The sequence below is a fragment of the Malaclemys terrapin genome, chromosome 1, assembly GCF_027887155.1.
Source record: "Malaclemys terrapin pileata isolate rMalTer1 chromosome 1, rMalTer1.hap1, whole genome shotgun sequence".
In the NCBI taxonomy this organism is placed as follows: domain Eukaryota; kingdom Metazoa; phylum Chordata; order Testudines; family Emydidae; genus Malaclemys; species Malaclemys terrapin.
Genome location: NC_071505.1, coordinates 162,273,076 through 162,293,811, shown reverse-complemented (window position 1 = coordinate 162,293,811; position 20,736 = coordinate 162,273,076). Strand labels below are relative to the sequence as shown.

Here is a 20,736-nt window from a genome sequence, read left to right as displayed (position 1 = left end):
CCTCAGAGGTTAAGAACAACAATTCTTCTCCCTCGTGATAGCATCTGAAACATTCCACTGCATGTACAGTAGAAGGGTTTGGAAAATATAACAGGACCCAAATCTGAATCAGAATCTATCAACTTGGGGAGATTTTTTATGAGCTGGGTATAGTGCAGGTAGCTATGAGAGGTGAGTAGTTTGTATTGCACCTTTAACTTTCTAGCAGTCTTCCTGCCAGCAAGGGCAGATGCCATTCTGAGAGGTAGAGCTGATGCAGTGCGTTACATGTGCGGTCTCATGGAGACTTATTCTGTTTTGCTCTTTCAGCTAGTGTGAAATAGTTCAAAATGGAACTAGATTATAGTTCTGTTCGTGGCAAAATAAATACTGGAACCCAAAAACTTCACCATGAAAAGTTTTTGAAAATATTAAGGAAATGTTACATTGAAAGTATGTTTGGTATAGACATGACAAGCGAACTGGTCAAAAGAAGTTCTCCAAATGGTCTTCTGGTGACCAGCCTAAGTTGTTCCCATGTCCTCATAAAAATGTAGCATTCCAGCTGCCCTCTGATTCCTAAGGAGAGGGCAGGAAACAGTCAGAAGGATGAAGGAGGAACTGGATATTTTGAGAGAAAGGGTACCAGGGAAAAAATAAGTTACCTGGCAAGCAAACACCAACCCCACATCAACTATTAATATTCAAGGGCTTTTCCCTTTGAAAGCAAAGTCTTTAAACAAGTGGACTGAATGAAAGATGGAGAACTGCCTTGGGTGCACATCTAGTTTAAGCTGCCATCTTGGCAAACATCTTCTCTGGATTTCTGCCTAGATGCCACTTACTGAATCTGAGAAAGCTAAATTGCCCATAGATGCCAAGAAACACTTAAGCCAGCCCGTCCAGCTGCATTTCTATGGCATCTTTTGATGAAAGATGCCACAGAGACTGCACATGATCTGTAGACACTGCCATAAAACAAATATTTATATTTAGTGTGTATATTTAAAAAATATAAATAATAAAAGAATGCCATCCATCAGCCTTTTAGACTCATTTTAAAAATAGAGTAAGCTTTTGAAAGTGGAAAAAATTCTGAGCAACATTTAAGCACTGAGGCTGGTCTAGAATTTGACAGTAATAAAGGAAATATTCCCCAAACTAACAGTTTATCATGAGGAATAATCTGTCAGCTTTAAGGCCTTATCTACACTGGCAAAATACCCATCATTATCAAGAGGTGATAGCAATGGAAGCAGTTGAATTGATGCTGAACACCTTTATTTTGCAAGCATAGCCAAGAGCAGAACTGTTTCAAAAACAACTTTGGTTAACACCTACTAAACTCAAGGAAAGATAAGATGAATTATTAGATTTGAGGCACTGTCTGATAAGGACTGATTTGTAGGCTGGAACTAGAAGTTACATTTTATTCATTGTGTTTATTATGGTAGTTCTGTTGTATTAATTTAGATTTAATATCTGGGCCACAGGTGTTTAATGTTGGACAGTGACTGGGTTATGTAAACACTTTTAAACCTTTTATTAAAGATACAGAAAAAAGAAAGACTGGTGTTAACATTCACTTGCCACCCCACTGCTTGAAAAATGCCAGGACAGGACATAGTCTTACTTTGAGACCTGGCAAACTTCTAACAGCATTGGGCCTTTTAGGGCACTGCTTTTAGTTGTCACTTTCTAATCACAGGCTTACAGCAGCGTTACAGAATACACAGTTTGGCCAGCTAAGCCAGACACTTATTAGACAGAAGGAAAAGGGAGAGAGATAGTCAAGAGATGAAAGAAGGTAGGGAAGGAAAAGGACATATTTAGGTGGGAAGGTGGAGGAAAGGGGGCAAAGTCTCACATCTCAGGTAGTGTTTGGGATTTAGCTAAAGCCAGTATTGATGGCGATGTCATGGGGGTCCCCCTCTGGCCAGGATATTTCTCAGGATTACGAAGGTCCAGGGGGTGTCAAGAGATGGTGGGATGGCAGCCATAATGGCAAAGCTTGCTCTAGTAGCCAAAGTCTCTTTAAGAACCTCAAAAGGGAGCGAAGGGTAGAATTCCCCATCCTCATTATTTTGGCCACCAATTAGGCCTAGTTTCTGACACACCAATTTTTATTCACTGATCTCCAGTCCCCAACACCTCTTGTTTACCAGGTATGAACTTAACATTGTCCTAGAGTTATATCAGTCGGCCTTTTTGTTTGGCACAATTCAGTCAGTCTCTGTTTCGTACCTTTTCCCCTGCATCACCATTTATCATTACAAGTTACTGTGACATCTTATGAACTTACACCTCACTTTTTACATTTGAGCTTACAATTAGGGTAAATTTCTAGGCCCCGTTATCACAACAGGACCGGAACCCCATAGTGCTAGATGCTGTACAAACAGATAAGAGTATATTCAATACAGAAGGTAGCAGAGAAGTTAATCAGTCCACTTCTCATGAGAATTCAAGGAACTAATGGACATTAACTGGTGTCTGTGTGCACCACAACCATCTGCTGTAAAGAATGGGAAAACTTGTTACTGTGTTTCTGTGAGGGACTTTGGTGCAATAAAGCTACCATGCAAAGCAAAATTAAAGTACTTCTGACAGATGAAGGAGATTCTGCTCCAGCAGCACATGGAGAGAGGTGTATGGCTTTTTAAATGGCATGAGAACAGCTATGCAAAGAGTTAGTTGTAAAACCCCAAACCATGTTCACACAGGTAAGTGGAAGGGAGCTGTGCAAGTGCATTGTTGACCAAGCTCCCCAGTTCTGTTCCCCTACTACTAGGAGCAGAGACTTCCTGCATTTTGTCAGGTTCATTTGCCACATGCCTGCTAACACTCCCACAGCAAGAAAGGGCCTGCCAGAGTGTGCAAATAGCAGGAGGTTTATTAGACATCTGATTCCCCCCTACTAGCTAGCAGAGACCTGCTCCATACCTCAGCTTCCTTCAACACAAGGGAGCCCCACTCCGCACCCAACACACCTCCGTAGTGAAGAAACCAACTCCATACTTGACCACCTGCTCCCAAAGCCAGAAGAGAGTGTCTCCTCTCACCCACACAGGATGACCTGCCAGTGACTACTTCTGATGGGACGCACAATGAGGTGCTGAAGCAGAGTATTTTTTTAAAACAGTCCCTTGTGGAAATTTTTTACAGCTTATCACAGTATGTGGAATTCTTCCAGTGGTGTTTTCACACACAGAAACATTAACAAGAAGACATCTATTTTTAGAAGCCTGTAAAAACTTTAGCAAAATCAGTTCTCAGAATGTGTGTGCTCTCTGGGTAGGCAGAAGCTTTTGGGGCTCACTGAATAGACAGCGAAAGTCATACAGTAGGACTTGTGGGTCCCTGACTGGCTAAATCTATCCCCATGTAATCAGAACAGACAACTGTAGTAATTTTGGGGTGGGGGATCCCAGTTACCACAGCTACAGTATATTCTAAGGCCTTACTCCAATGCTCAAAACATGCAAGTCTCCAGCAGTGTTTTAACTAGGTTCACCCAACATAGCTAACACGGTCATTAGAACTGGTCAGAACTGGACTATTTTGACCCAACAAAAACTTGCATTGAGAAACTGAAAGAACTGAAATTTTTTTGGCAAAACACCCCAAGTTTTCTATGCAAGCAGACACTTGCTGCAAAAGTCTGTTTAGTTAAACATCTGGTTTTCCTTTGAAAAGCAGTTTCAATGGAAAATTTGACCCAGCCCTAGCTGTAATATCACCGGGTTACCAAGATCAGGAATATGGTCCCAGTCCTCACATTTGAAAATTAAACCACTACAATAAAGTTACCATGGTCCATACTTTAAAAAAAAAAAAATCCTATGAATCAGAAGGCAAACAGCTGGACCATAATTATTTTAAAAGAGGTTCTTCATGGAGAGATTCCCACTAATGAACCCCAGCTTCATTTTCAGATATCACATTGGATATGAAATCACCCCAGAAGTCTTCTAACATCCTAAATCCTTCAAGGTACTGTGACAATCTGTATCCCTATGTTCACCCTTTTTACAATTTTGCACAAAGTATGCCTTGTGAGGTATCATTTGAAAACTCATACTTTGCTGATCATTACTGTCCTGTAAAATGTGTGACAACATTGTATGTAAAGTTATAAGATTCTACTCTATGACATTGCTGATACATGTTCCATGTTTCGAAAAGCAGGCACAAACCAGTTCCTCAGAGACAAAAGGCAAACTGATGCCTCAGACAGGTGTCGACAAAATCAAATCGACTATCACCTGGTTAAGAGACCATTCTTTGGCAGGAAAAAAGGATGTGGGCAAGAAATCTACATTTTGGCAAGGAAATAGTTAGAGGTTCTTGTCCCCACAGACTTTGTCTCCTGAACCTCAGCTGGAGGTGATTTTCAAAGAAAAAGAGAACTATAAGAAAGGGGAACAGATGCCCCCAAATACTCCCCCCTTTCTCTCTGCTCATAGCACCAGCACCTCCTGAAGGACAAGGCAAGTAACACTAAACTCGGGGAGGGATCCTGGCTGAAAGGAATCCAGCCAGTAAGACTGCTGAAGCATGTGGTGAGAGAGACCTTTGCTTTGAATTAATTTAGCTTAAGTTAGATATTCGTTTGTGGTTTACTTTTTATTTTCTAGTAACCAGTTCTGACTTTTGCACCTCATTACTTGTAATCATTTAAAAATCTATCTTTCTGTAGTTAATAAATTTGTTTTACTTTTTTATCTAAACCAGTGTGCTCAAACAGAAGTGTTTGGGAAACTCCATTTGAGATAACAGGATGTGTGCATATATCATTTTCTATTAATAAAATGATGGGCTTTCTAGGAGCTTGTGTTGCCCAGGAGAGGGCTGGGCAGTACAAGACACACATTTCTGGGGGAAAGTCTGGGATTGGGAATTTGCTGGTGTTACTCTGCAGTGTAATTCAAGAATGGCTGGGCATAGAACTCATACTGAATAGCTGGGAGTGATTTACATGCTAGAGGCTGTGTGTGAGGAGACCAGGAGTGGTTACTCTCACAGCAAAGCAGTGTAAAAGGCACCCTAGTCTGGAGAATTGAGGGGACACAGCTGTTCAACAGTCCAGATTGTACCCTGGGGAATTTCACAGGTACCCTATAACTAGTTCAGGAAAAAAATGAAGTCCTCTGGATATCCATTTGATATGGGAAATACTTAGTGTCCATGTAGTCCAGTAACCAGCTTCCATCAAAAGTCAATGCGAGAAGCTTCAGAAGGAGGTTGAGCCTCTCATTTAAATACTTAAATGTATAGGATTATAACAACGGGAAGGCATTTTTCCCTTGTTCTAGCTAATGAGTTTTTCATATCCTCAAGTAAGCCCAAACTTGGACTAGTTTCCAAAGCAGGTTCAGAAGTTAAAGTGTGAGTTAACAGCTAATTGGAATCGATGTTCCAGTAAAGCAAGATTGTGAGGGGAAAACCTAACAAGTAAAGGGTGAAGGGAAGGGTGGGGGGAGGGGAGGGGGAAAGACTACAACAGAGTGAAAAAAGGATGCAAAGAGCCTGTGGGGAAAACTAAAGAATCAGCAATATTCTAATGACAGGTACATAGTAAATGTACCACACACAGGGCACCCAACTATGCCAGCTTAGCACTTCGGGTGGGGTGGGGGATGGAGATAGAGACAGAAGAACCATGCCTTCCCTAATAAAATCCCCATGATACCTGATATGCTTTCACTAGACTCCAATTAGACTCAATATCTATTGTGAGCAATCATGAAATTAAGTTACAGGTTAAGAAGTTGTACAAAAAATTCAGTTTGATTAACCCGGTGAACCCAAAGCTATTTTGCATGGTTCACAGGACATCCATCTTCATCACGTTCTCTCATTCCTCTCTCTTACATGAGGAGAGAGAGAGCCCTTCTCTTCAGCCTAGCTGCTCTTTTAATTAGAAAAATATCTGATTTTAGGTTTATAGTTATACAAATCATCCAAATAAAGGGGCATGTTACAAATGCTATGTTTGTTTATGAATCTCTCTTCTTCCCCCTTTTTCTAAGCATTACTAACCCAGATGCCTCAGTAGCGTGAATGAGTTTACCGATAATTCCTAGTTTAATAACCCATGTGGAAATACTTACATGTGTTCATTAATTCTCCACCATCCCCGCTCACAGCCCTTGATGCTCTTCTCACTGATAGTGTAGTTATGAAACTTCAGTGCTATGCCCAGGCTCTTCTGAGGAGTCTGTAGCGAACAAGCAAGAAGGCTGGTAAAAACATTTTGTGCACACAGAGAATTAAAATCTTTAGATTTGTCTTAACAATTATTATGCTCTCGGGATACCAAGCTACAGGAGAGCACTGGCTTGCACAGAGCAACAAAGAGCACCTGAGCAGGCCTGATGGTTTTTCAGCTGCCAGCAAAAGCTTAGGTTGGCAGAGGCTAAGTGCAGCTGCAGGCTTTCCATCCCTCATAAGCAAACAATCCTTTCATCTCCTGACTATATATGGAATGCGGCTTTCAAACTGAGATCAAAGGCCTCTGGCTATTCCAACTTCATTAGTACCGGGGCAGACAGCCATGGCTGACTGACAGCTAAGACACTGAGGTACATCTGTGTCAGTTCTCCAAGGTTATGGTTTATTTTATTCCATATCATGCTTTTTGGTAGCACATTGCATCCAGAGGATTTCAAAGCATTTTAAAACCCAGATTAAGCCTAAGGATATCATAGACACATGTAATCAACAGAAGTTCCATTTTACAGGAACAGAAGACAAGTGACTAGAAGCTAGTAGTCATGATCTCATCCCGATCTTTTACTGATGAGAGAAGTATAATTTGGCCACACGCACAGCATTTGCGCAATACGCACTGACAGTGCTAGAGTTAGTTCCTACATGCCAAAAAGCAATTCCTGTGTATGTTGTGAAAGGCCTTTTGAGTTAAGAATAGCAGGGGACAAGGTAAAAGCTTTTTAGAATGTCCTTTAAACAGTCTGGAGCTAGTTAGCTATAGCCCCAGTTCTTCTCCCTCCATACTCGATCATTCCAAATTTTCTTCTGCCTAGTCTCCAACAATACAACAGCCACTCAATCCATTCCCTTTATCTCTTATTCCTTGCCTGGTTCTCTAGCTCCCTTACTCATCCCCTCCTAGTTATGTATGTACGCAGTTCTTTTTCACTATTCACCATGCAGTACTTCATTTTATTTGCTTTCTCACTTTTTGCTGGCTTCAGTTTGAACATTCTAACATACACATAAAAACACCACTTTAACTCCTACCTTTTAAGTGAGTTTGTCCTTCCCTTCCCTCCCCCCCCCCACCAACTCCTTGAGTGTGATTGATGGCTCTTTCTGATGCTTTGATTTCCTCTCCTTTAGCTCCCTTTAGGTTTCCATCCCTTTCCACTCTACCAATACTGCATTTACCAAAGTTACCAGTTGTTCCCACACTTTCTATAGAGGCTCACATCTCTCCTCTGCCTAAGTATCCTAACAGCTCAAGACCAATGTGGAAAAATCTTAACTCCTATTCCCTACTTTAAACTTCCCAACTCCCTCCCGTCACCATGAGAAAACACCACTATCCTCCTCAATATACATGTTTGAAAGCTTTTGTTTGGTTTTTACTCTTTCCTCCCACATCAAAACTATTAAGTCCTTCTGGATTTCCTCCACTCTATCTCTATAGAGTCCAACTTCTCTCCATCCCTACTTCCAAAAAGCTATATCTATATTTTGACTTGTTCACTTCCCATTTTCAGTTTATGCTTTGCTTTCCACCTCAACCCTGCTCCCAACCCACTCAAAATCCTACCATCAAAAAAAGAACAGCTACTCCCCATTCTGAATCTCTTCACCTTACTTCCTCATCAAATTCCAAATATTTTTTACCACTTTTAATATACTATTGCTGTGTAGCTCACTGCTCTTAGTTATTCCTTTTACGCCCCTCCTGCTATCTACACTGACTGGCTCTTTGTTTGTTCCCTAATACCTTAACAAGTTCCAAGGGTACAAAGCAAGTTAAACAGAGTTGTTGGGCTTCCGTTTTCCAGAGGGGGCCAGGATACATCACAGAACGCAAAGGAAGGGACTTCCAAGCTGGAGATTATTCTCTAGTTCTCCACTGCCTATCATGTTGACCAATATTGTCTCATTGATTCCTTGTGATCCCCAGTTTGTCTGTATCCATCTTCTGGCTGATCCTTAGATTGTAAACTCTTTGGGGCAGGGCCCATTTTCTAGTTGTGTTTGTGCAGCGCCTAGCACAATAGGGCCCTGGTCTATGACTTGGACTGCTAGGCACTACCACAAAAATAATGATCATTAAAACGAAAAAAAAGTTCTAAAATACTTAGAAAAGTGATCAAAGTTTTCCCAAAAAATTGTGGAAATTGGTCTGTCTCCACAGTTAAACAAGTGCAAAATTTTGATTTTTTTTTTTATTTTAAACCAGCTGTTTTCCTTGGAATATCCTGAGCCCAACACTGCCTATACTAAGATCCTGTTTTCAGTTGCTTATAACTTCAAACCTAAACTTTTTGGGCTGAAGTTTTCTGTGCTAGAAGTCTGATACAGGCTAAATATTTCTGGCAAAATATTTCAGCTGTTTCTGAGAACAAAAACTAGGGCAAAATGTTTTGCCCGTGTTAAAAAACTGGCAACCAGAACTGGGTGAAAAAAAATTTGCCCATATTTTAAAGACCGAAAAATGCAATTTCAGTAGAAACAAAACTATTAGTGAATTTACTGAATAGTTTTGACCAAACCAAAAAAATCAAAATGTATCAGTAATGTTGAAATGTAGTGTTACATTTCAGTATTACAAAAACATTTCCATTTTTCAGGCTGGAGTCACAAAGTAGGGGGCGGAGAGGGAAAAGGAGGTGGTGGTTCCACTGGCCTCCTTATAACCTTTAGCCCAGGGGATAGGGCACTAGCTGGGGATGTGGGAGACCTGGATTCAATTGCCCCCTCTACCTGAGGTGGAGAAGGGATATTATCTTGCGTTTCCCACATTTGAGAAGAGCGCCTTAGTCACTGAGCTACGAGATAGTCTGGCATGGGTGTCTCTATTCTATTCTACACAGGTTTTTATATCGTGCTCATGATGGTAGTATTCTAGTTGTGAGTTAAGCAAAGAGGCTGCACATCTATCATGTGGTGTTTGTTCCCTCAGGCTATGTCTACGCTTTGAGCTATGGTCGTAATTCCCAGCTTGAGGAAAGATACCAAGGCTAGTTCCGACAGAACTAATGCTCTAAAAATAGAGCATAGCCATGGTGACATGCTGCCCTGAGTACATGTGCCAGACAGCAAGTACTCAGGGTGGCTGGCCCCTCATACTGCCACAGCTACACTCTTCTGAGTGCACTAGCTCTGATGGAGCTAGTGCAGGTACGTCTCCTCAAGCTGGGAATTACACCCCACCTAAAAGCGTAGACATTCCCACACTCTCCTGTTGAAGCAGGTCCACTTTGTATAAATTATTAATGTCACTGGAGCAGGGACTTGAACATGGGTCTCCCCCATCCCAGATGACTGCTGTAACCCCCAGGCTACAGACTCAGTCTCTTTTCCCCGTGCAATGACTATTCACTGACATCACAAATAACTAGGCCTTGTCACTATCAATCCTGAGAAATATAATGCACGAAGAGTGCCTGCAGATCCATGGATATGAGAGGAGAACACAGAGGCATTCAAAGTAATATTACTACCGTTCAATGTGTACACAAGACCCCACTTTTATTAAATGACCATCCAAAAAGGTGCCAAGTATTTTACATTAGTTATCTGCATTTATCAGACACCTCTTCAACACAAGTAGAGACTGTGCAGAATCAGTCTGAGATGTTTTAGAAGACTGGCTGAACTGTTTGGAGTTGAGATGCTCAGAAGGCAAACTCTGTCTACATACAACCCATGGACCGGTGTCACTGCACTTCACGCTGTTTTGAGCCACTTTACATTTGTATACATTAGCACCAGGGGCCAGATTTTCCAAAAGAGCTGAGCTTCCCTTTAGGCAGCAAAATGAGTGTTGGGTGCCAGGGTGTTGAAAAATTTTACCTTGAGCGTTAAAATGAGAGGTGCTGAACTCTGGTGGAAAATGTGAGACCAGCTGCGGGAATGCTGAGCACTTACAATCCAGCCCCACATCTCAGATGAATGGCGGTGGACAGAACACACTTTCTGTTACACAAGGGACTTCGCACATGCACATTTTAAATTATTTACGTCAAAGCATTTTATGAATAATTCTTGTTAACAAATAAATCTAATTTAATCTTTCATGGGATGCCTCCTGGCTTTTCAAGTAAAATTTGCAGCCACTGTTACTGCAGACCCACTTGTCTATTTCAAGATGCTACTTTCTGTTGGCGTTTCAGTGGTTACTTTCTACAGGTCCCAGTGCATTGCATGTATTCAGCAATAACCATTCTATAAGATGACTACCTCATTTCTCAGAAAGCACGTCACTACCTAGCAAAAACCTAAGGATTCTGTTGCCTAAATTATGCAAAATGCCTAAAGAAGAAGAAAAGACATTACCTGAAAGTTCCATGTACAAATGCATTTTGGAGGATAGTAGCTTGGATAATATGGACTCACAATTCGCCCCTCAAAGCCAGTTTTCTCTTTTGTCAATATCGTTTTTCCACATTCTAAAAAAATAAATATTTTGGTGGGGTTTCACATTATTTTAAATATCCCAGTTTTGTAGCCTGTTGGATAAGTGTCTACATTAGTTGCCGACCTTTGGCTCCACAACAGGACAACTTAAGGGTTATGTTCTGGCCCACCCACAAAAGATCAGAGGCCAGAGCTGTACAAAAATAGCAGCAGCAGAGTGGCACTGAAAATGCAGACACCGAACTGGCAAGCTCCAAGAATGCTGCCTCAGAAAATCCACTCCATGTCTCTCCCAAAACAGGAAAGTCACCAGATCATATTAACTGTTCGGTCCTCCACAGCTGCCAACTAACAGCCTCAAGCCAACACACTGCAGCTCAAAAGTAGAGGTGGCTCACAGAAGCCATTTCTTCCATTTTACAAGACCTTCTTCAGACTCATGAGCCATATTTTGGATTTGTTAAAAAAAAAAAAAAAAAAAAACCACACACACAGTGAGTTTGTGTCTGAAAGTTTACTTTTTAAAAGTTTAATTACACTCAGTTACATGGATCTAAAATATTACCAAGTAGTATATTTGCAACCAAAAAACATCAGCATTGTAGTAGTGCATGAGAATCTGTTTTATAAAGCCAGAAAGGACCATTGCAATTATATTGTCTGATCGCCTATATAACACAGGCGTTAAGAACTTCTCAAAATAATTTCTGTTTGAACTAAAGCATATCTTGATTTCAAAAATTGCTATTGAAGGAGAATCCACTAGGCCCCTCAGTAAGTTGTTCCAATGGTGAAATATCTTCACTATTAAAAATTTGCACTTATTTTCACTCTAAGTTTGTCTAGCTTCAGTCTCCAGCCATTGGACTAAGTTATACCTTCATCTGCTAGATTGCAGAGCCCTTTTTCATCAAATTTCTGCTCCCCAAGCAAGTACTTTTAGCCCAATGAAGTCACCTCTTAATCTCAAAGAGAAATTGAAAAGAAATGGACTAATTACAAAGGTCTAAAACATGATTGTCAATATTCATTGCCCAAACAGAGAAATTTAAAATGTAAACAAGATATGAAGAGTTAAACAACAAAATTCAGCTTTAATGCTGAATACTTGAGTACTCAATACCTTCAGCCTCAGTACTGCCAGTCAGACTTCAGCCTGTAGGAACAGCTGCATAAGTAGCTAAAGCAGTGACCCAGGAATGCTAATGATCTCAGAGACTGGACTTGCTCTGCCCTGTGCTGATTGGCTATTTGCTTCAGCCCCTCCCTCACCATCTCTTCACCTCACTCCACACCTGCCCCTGCAACATCCCCTCTCCTTTCAGTTTCCTTTCCATGTAACTTATCCCCTCCCTTACTCCCCCAAACCCATACCCCACAAGCCAAGAATAAAATTGTGGCACCAACATGATGTTTGCCCCCATCATATCATTCACTCTACTTGTCCATTATACCCTTTCCCCTACCCTGTGTCTGTCCCATTTAGATTATGAGCTCTTTTGTGGCAGAGACTGTCTAGTGCACTGTATTTGTACAGCACATAGCAAAATGGGGCCCCATTCCCGGCTGCATCTTAAGCACTCCTCTTATAAACATGATTCATTAAAACAACAACATGTCCAAACACAGGATTTGTTTATGTTTATAAATGGACAGTGGCCCTTCAGTTGATCAAAAATCTGCAGCAACTTCTTGTCCCACCCATAGTACTACATTGTGATCACAAAAAGCTGCCTGTAGTAAATAACATCTTCTTAACAAGAAGCTGTGGGAGGAATATTTTACACTTGTGTTAACTGTCTATAAATAAGGTGCACAACACCTCCATCTACTGGCATATTGGAGTATAGGACTGGTGATTAGTTTGAAATACAAGTTCAGTCAAGTTGTTTTTAAATGTACTTCCATGACTGCATCATTTAACAATAGCTAGTCCAAACAAACATGATTACAGGAAGGGGAAAAAAATAGGGAAATTTTATCATGCTGGGAGTCAACATGATAAAAACAATTCAGAAGAGAGACAAGTGGGTACTGAAAAACATGAGAGAGATCAAGATGATATAGGAGTAGAAGAGAAAGAAGGACTAAAAGAAGCTGACCAGGAGTTATCCAAATTCATTAAATCAGTCTATGGGGTTGGAGTGGCATCTCCATGAAAAATACAAATTCATTTAAATAATAACTTACTTTCTTGTGTAATAACCTCAAAGTACCCATGAACTTCCTTCAGTTGCTGTATTTGTGTTGATTTAAACGTTACCAGCATCAGGTTATTTGTGGAAACAAATGACATTAATGAGACGGTTGGTTCACAAATTCTAAGGGGAAAAAAGTGACAGCATCCACATGAATAGTATTGTATTAAATGCACATTACTCTTGTTATTAAATGTGCAAAGTTTCCATGGGACAACCAAGTTTGTAAAGCCATCTTCCATCCAAACTCTACTTTAAAAGCAGTGACCTTCCCTTCTAGAAGGACATGTGATTTCATACTATTTTCAGGTCAGCAAATAGTGAAGCTAAGCTCATGGTTTGCTACTATTGCTTTTGGGTGGGGGGAGGGGAGCTGTTTTGAGGTTTTCCATTTTAATACTGAAAATAAACCACACAAGTACGTCTGATCAGCTGCACCATATTATTCTTTTTAGTTATAAAAGGACACTCCTCAGAGAGAGAAATCTGGCCCTGTCAGATCTGGTGGCATTTCAAAGAGCAACACACACATTTGATTCCCACAATTCCTAGTGACGCACATGCCCTTCCATATTCTAGTCTTACTCACATTTCCAGCTCTCAAAACTTGCTTCCACAATAAATATAATTGCCCAAGTCTGCTGTTCTACAGAACTCAAAGCTGAATGAGTCATTCAGAGACGTGACAGCACTCATCTCAGCTGCAGCCATAAACAAAGGTAGTGGGAAAGTTTCCTAAATGTCTTTTTATTTTCTTATTCCTTAAACATCCCAGCTCTCCTTCCTCTCTCATCATCGTTTGACTCAGCTCCCCACCTCTACTGTTCAATGGTTTCTTCAGCTGCTTGATCATTTTGCCACCAAATGTCTCAGTCATTTATGCCATCACCAGACATTCTCCACAACAGTTCCTCCCCCTTCTTCCTCACCCCCTGACTGACTGAGAGGGTGGGGACATGTCACTTAATCCTAAAGTCTCTTCCTTTTCCTCCCTTAGGCAGTGTTGACATTTTTTATTCCCTCTGGATTTTTAAAGACACAAAGAGCAGAATGGCTCAAATTAAGTTCTTATCTACCCAAGTAGGTTAGATATTCTGCCACAGAAATAAGATTTTTTTTTAATTCATATTGACACTATTGAAATGTTTGCCAAGATAATAATATTTTAAGAACCGGGTATGAAAGAAGCCAGTATGCTGAACTTGCCTTATGAAACAAAGATAAAATTTGCTGAATTAAGTTAAACCTCATTGACCTGAAGCCTAGAGTAGGTGCCCTTGCAGGCCCATGAGCAGGGGGGAGAGTACAGGTACCATTTGTGATGCTGGCAGGCCAAATGCCAACTCTTGCCCAGGCTACAGGCATGAGCTCAGAACTGACAACCTTGTAGCTGGAGACCAGGCCATGTCACCTGTATGTGAGTTTGGCTCAAAATAGGTATTAGTCTCTAAAGAATGTATTTAGTGTTTAGACTCCATGAAATGCTTGTATGTTTTTGCATGTATCAATCTCACTTATAATATAGACATTATAAGGTAATATTTAAGTGTTTGCTCTGAAACTGTAAACCCCCACAATCAGGAGAGAAGCATTACCAAAGTGTGAAATACTAGTTTTCCACAGAAGCTGTTATCTCCTGCCTAACTAAAGAAGGCCCATAGACACCAGACAAACCATTGCAGAACATCAGTGGACAAATCTGTCTATTCAAATTATGTCTGTCTGTCTATTCTGTTGATTGCTCCCCACTCCCGCAACCCAGGAAGAGGAGACATGCACGTGAACTCAACCCATCATCATAAACTCTGGGGGAAGAGAATAAAAAAATCTCTGACAAGAGGAAACTGCATCTTTTTGGTTGTTGGCTGAAGGGCCAGAGATTCTAAACTGAACTCAAAGATCCCCACGGGCTGCTTCCTGGGTCTGCCCTGAAAGACACTTTGTATAGACAGATCGTTACAATTCTGTCACTGTTAGGATTTAGATAATAACTCACTAGTGTGTGTATATGTTTGCTTGCTTTAACCCAGGGATCGGCAACCTTTGGCATGCGGCCCCCCAGGGTAAGCCCCATCGTGGCCTGGGCCGATTTGTTTGCCTGCCGTGTCCTCAGGTTTGGCTGATCACGGCTCCCACTAGCTGCGGTTCACCGCTCCAGGCCAATGGGGACTGCAGAAAGCGGCGGCCAGCACATCGCTAGGCCCGCGCTGCTTCCCGCTGCCCCCATTGGCTTGGAGCCTCGATCGGCCGAAACTGCGGATGCAGCAGGTAAACAAATCAGCCCGGCCCACCAGGGGGCTTACCCTGGTAGGCCGCAGGTTGCCAATCCCTGCTTTAACCTGTAAATAAGTCAGTCCTTTGTTCTAGTTAATAAACCTTTAGATAATTTATTACAGAACTGGCTACAAGTATTGTCTTTGGTGTAGAATCTTCTAGAGTACCAACTGATCTGGGGTAAGTGATTGGTCTCTTGCGACTGGAAGCAACCTGAATGTGGTCTGATTTTTTGTTTAAGTGGCCGTTTATCACTAAGTCCAGTTTGTCTGAGTGGCAAGATAAACTGGAGAAGTCTAAGGGGACTGTCTGTGACTCCATGGTAAGACTGCTATAGTGATCCAGACGTTCACATCTGATGTGTTCACAGTTCACTTACAGAAAAGACTAACAAGGATGTTGCCACTAATAGTGGTCTGGTAGCCCGTAAGAACTGAGCCAGTGATCTCAGTAAAGTTTCCAGTGGATGGGTGTCCAGAATACAAAACCCAGCTCTCTTGTTCACCCTCTTGCTGTGCAGGAAAAGGGATTTAAAGGGCTACAAAACTAAGCTTTCCATCTGTACATGGTGTTCCCTCCAGGTGAGAGATGAATCACTTGAGCAGAGTGGGAGAAGCTGTCACTGCCCATATAATTCCGGTACTCTATATTAATTATTATTATTATTATTATTATTCCAATAGTATCCAGTGGACCCAATCAGGGCACAAGAACCCATTGTGCTAGGTACAATACAAACACAGAACAAAAATATCTGTCTGTCCCTCCAAAAAAGATCCTTCATTCACCAACTCTCTCCAGCTATTAAAATTCACAGAACTCAAACTTTTAAATAAGTTATAAACTGTACAATCCTTAAAATACAAATATTACTTGCACTTGAAAGCCAGAGCAGTGCAAAGGTATCAGTTTTCACACATGAAAGGAGAGTTTCTTGACGTCTCCTAATTTGTTCAAAGGATACATTTTGAAAGTTCTTCCAGTCTACTCATGCTTTCTGAAAGGAAATGGGAAATTCTGCCCAATAACAAACTGCATATTTTCACACTTTTGCATCTAAGTTTAATATTTATCATTTTCCAAATGCCTTTTAATTAGCAAGACCTGTTTTTCCACTCACTTCTTCATGTAAGATAATTAAGGTCATGATTATCATTTGTACAAAAACCAAAATTTAGTGAAGACTTAAACTAAAAAGTAAAATCACAAAAAAACCTCATGAAAATCTTGCAGAACCAAAGAATTCTCATTGAAATATATATACATACCGGTAGAGTATCTTACTTTTGATTGGCATCAAGGAGTCATAAATGGTCAGTGAGTCAGTGATGCAATTATCTGCTTCAATGTGAATAGATGCTATTGAGAGACGAATTAGATGGCCCACTAATGCAATCAGTTTGAAATAACAAATCATCCTCCCGGAGGTAGCAGTGATGTCCAGTGGAAAGTGCTGATGCAGACGATCTGCATATAGATCATATATGCAATTTGTTCCTGTAGAAATACCACATTTTCAACATGAATATTGACTCACTGCACCTGATCAAGGAGTGTGAAACAAGATGGGCATATGTAACAAGTGTATTCATAATGGTTCTTGTGAACAGAATATGCCAATATATCCCCTGGGCTCTTACCGCCTCATTTATTCACAAGTCTATGATTAAAGACAGTTATAGTGACAAGAAAATTGGGAGAGAATAAAAGCATGGTGCATGCTAGTATGAATAAATATTTGAAGGAGCATTTGCACTGGAAGTACTGTCATTTTGAAAAGCTGCTATTTGCAAAATACTTTTGACTTATACAAGGGTTCACAGGTCAACAGAAAGAAGAGGTAAATTCTAATTGTTCATTATGAAAAGTTTGTCCAGCCACCTGGCAAAAATCCAGGTGATTTCTGGTCTCCACTATGCACCATTGATTTCTAAGCTTCAGAACATCCAAAGTGCACTGTTGTATATTGCTGTCATTAAGGTTTTTGAACTGAAGTGTCCATCTGGTAAGATATTGCTCTTCTACGTGTTAAAAAGAAACAAGCTAACAATTCTGCCGGCAAGTCTACAGTGCAAATAGTGCAAATTATTAGGGTTTAGTGCAACATTCCCAGGAAAGCCCCAAACCACATACAACTTGTCTGGTTTCAGTTTATGACAAAAATCGAAATTTGAACAAAGCTCATTGGAAAGTACCACTGAAGTGCAAACCTTAATTTAAGTTAAGATGAGCCAGTTTATGTTACTGTCAAGTCCTTAGTTTCAATTCAAAACCTTTGGGATTTTGAATTTATTCATACCTGAAACTCTTAGCACAATTCTTTGGAAGGAAAGAGTGGGAAGGTGTGAATGCAAAAGAATTGGACCCACACAAGGTAATTACCTCAATCTTTACAAATTAAAAGGGTAAATTTTCCTCAGCTCAGATAGTTACCCCCTTGAAACACCAATGAAAATATTACTGGAATATCTGTAAATGCATCTGTGGGTGAACCCAAAAGCAGCTGTATTACTATGTTGCAATTGGCAAACCAAATTAAATATTTCTCTTAACATGATGAGTAGCAGCAAGCTCCTAACAAAGTTGCCAACAAGTCATCTTTCCAGAAGTGTAAATTATTAGAGCTGAGAATCTAATCAGTAGTGAGTCAATGCAGGAAAAAGCAGATATTTCTGAGGTTTTCAAATGTACGTGAATATTCTTGAAATATTTATTCACATCAGTGATTGAATGGCATAAATAAGTGTCACATACCTTCAACATAAACTCAATTTCTCTCTCACATAGTTGATTTCTTTTTCAGAATTAGTGCAGTTATTAGTCACCAAAAATCAGTTTTTGATTCATAACAGGTGTTCATTCCACCCCCTCCCCACAGTACAAGATCAGCGTTGCTGACAACTAATTTTTATTAATTTAATTTGACTACAGTACTATTGTGGGTTATTTTAGTAATTGTGAAAGTAAATCATTTTGATAACTAACTGAAGTCAGGCATGAAACAAGATAGCACGAGTGCAAGTTTTCCTAGACCACTCTGGCAAATTAATCTCAATGTTCACCTGCAGCCCCATGGTATTCCATTATCAAGCTTCTTTTAAATACCAATTACCAACTGCTCTCACATACACAGTGAGTGTATCATGTGGACAAAGGAAGACTAGAACGTGATGTCATCTTTTTCATTCATGGGGTTTAGGAGAGAGAATCTCAAAACATCTGTTTGTATCAAATGGTCCTCTTTTTCCTTCTCCCCTCCCCCTTTCCCCATCTAGAGGAGCCACATACAGGACTAAATTAATGCAAGATCTGATGTTATTGCCGCTACCATGGAGTTGGAACACACATCTTGTACTATTTAAGTCCCATAAATGGTTCCTTTACATACTTAAAAAAGCCTGTAGAAAGAACCACTCTAGAACCTGTGCCAACTGCTGCTATAGCCTAGAATGAATCCAAGAAACAATCAAGTATATGAACATTTTAGCAAATAAGATCTGAGTTTCAAGCAACTCTGATTTATGGTGAGAGTGTGAAACCAAGTGGGGATCTGCATGGTGTCAACCCATAAGGTCAGGAAAAACTAAGCAGTTTTGAGCAACTTTTGCTTTAAGTCATGGGATTCATTCAGACACTAAATGCATTATGTAATTTCAGAGGGAACAAAGTGGTTGCTGGTGAGAATATGCTTAAGGTTGGCAGGTTGTCTGTGGGCGAGACTGGCCTGCCTCCCAAGGTCTGTGAAAGTGAGGGATCATTGTCCAGGATCCCTCACCAGCAACCACGCACCGCACCATAACAACTCTAACTCAGGGACCAAACCATGCAACAAACCTTGATGCCAACTCTGCCCACATATCTACACCAGCAACACCATCACTGGACCTAACCAGATCAGCTACAACATCACCGGCTCATTCACCTGCACGTCCACCAATGTTATATATGCCATCATATGCCAGCAATGCCCCTCTGCTATGTACATTGGCCAAACTGGACAGTCACTACGCAAGAGGATAAATGGACACAAATCAGATATCAGGAATGGCAATATACAAAAACCTGTAGGAGAACACTTCAACCTCCCTGGCCACACAATAGCAGATGTAAAGGTAGCCATCTTACAGCAAAAAAACTTCAGGACCAGACTCCAAAGAGAAACTGCTGAGCTCCAATTCATTTGCAAATTTGACACCATCAGATCAGGGATTAAACAAAGACTGTGAATGGCTATCCAACTACAGAAGCAGTTTCTCCTCCCTTGGTGTTCACACCTCTCCTGCTAGCAGAACACCTCACCCTCCCTGATTGAACTAACCTCGTTATCTCCATACTGATTTATACCTGCCTCTGGAGATTTACATTACTCGCATCTGAAGAACTGAGGTTCTTACCCACGAAAGCTTATGCTCCCAATGCTTCTGTTAGTCTTAAAGGTGCCACAGGACCCTCCAAAGCATATATTGATAGTATTTTGATAGACATCACAAACCAGTATCAAACAATATTTTCAGAGACAGATTCTGTGCTTGGGCACAAGCCGGACTCCCCATTGACTGCAATGGCAGCTCCACACATATATGCCATGGCTGAATTTTATCCTTGTAGAACAAAACTAAGCAAATCTCATTACAAGTGAAAAACAGTGAATATTGAAACAAAACAAAACCCAGAATTACCTGTTCCAGTTGTTGATGAATAATCTGATCGTAGCCCAGCTGCACTGGAAAAGAAACTAAAGTGAACCTGCTCATATTTTACATGGAATTCAAAAATCCAGCATTTAAATCTAGCCAAATCCATATAAACTTTGTAATGAATACACTTTACATATTTCAGCTATCAGTTTCATAATACTCTGCTGAGAGTGTCTGACCCCTGAATAGTCTGAGCAGAGAAAAAAAGCAGTGAGAATTCTGTGGAATAAATTCATATAAGCTTAGTAATTCCAGCTCTCACACTTTTAAGGGAGATTCAACACTGAGAAAATCCCATCCATCCTATAACCTGCCCAATTGCTGACCATCAGAAACTCTATCTGCTTCTCAGGCTACATACGTGCAGAGTGTGCTATCTGGCCACTATGGAAGCAGAACACTGAGTTTTGTATTAGATCTTAGGGGCTACACCGCTCAACTAGCACATGTTGTAATCTGATTTGGGGCATCGTCATCAGCAAATGCACTGAATGATGCATCATTTGTGTCCTCGTCCTCACTGAAAGCTTAAGGCGCCTAACTGCGTGAGCTGTTGAACACTCAATTGCTACTGAAGGCAGTAGGAATTGAGTGTGCTCAGCACCCTCAAGATTAGATCCTTAATACAGGACAGGACCTTCCTGGTCATCAGTCACGTAAGATTTTTTTCAGTAAGCCACAGAGCAACCAGGGAGGAGTGCATGGTGAGAATAAGACTCTTCTAGGTAAGAAGTCTCTCACCGCCTTCCACAATCAGAGCAGGAGCCATGCACAATTCCCTTTCTAGGCAAACATAGATGAGAAAGGTACTCATCTACAAAAGCATGGTCCTTTGCCTTTGTTCTTAAATACAACCCTTAGATTAAAGGCAAAGAGATTGAACTAAGGTTAGTGTGAGGACTGGGATTTATGTCACACAAAATCAGGAAGTTCACTGTTATGGTGCCAACAACATTAAACTGAATTCA

General features: G+C 40.7%; 1 protein-coding gene across 1 annotated transcript in view; it reads right to left on the bottom strand.

Annotated features, from left to right (window-relative positions):
• Nucleotides 1–20,736, bottom strand: part of TMPRSS7 (transmembrane serine protease 7) — a 48,570-nt gene that overhangs the window by 13,805 nt on the left and 14,029 nt on the right. The window contains exons 6-10 of the mRNA XM_054023348.1: nucleotides 19,751–19,789; nucleotides 16,340–16,568; nucleotides 12,790–12,920; nucleotides 10,519–10,631; nucleotides 6,093–6,199 (exon numbers count right to left, since the gene is read on the bottom strand). Coding sequence (XP_053879323.1) covers nucleotides 6,093–6,199; nucleotides 10,519–10,631; nucleotides 12,790–12,920; nucleotides 16,340–16,568; nucleotides 19,751–19,789 — 619 coding nt within the window. The remainder of the gene's footprint in view (nucleotides 1–6,092; nucleotides 6,200–10,518; nucleotides 10,632–12,789; nucleotides 12,921–16,339; nucleotides 16,569–19,750; nucleotides 19,790–20,736) is intronic.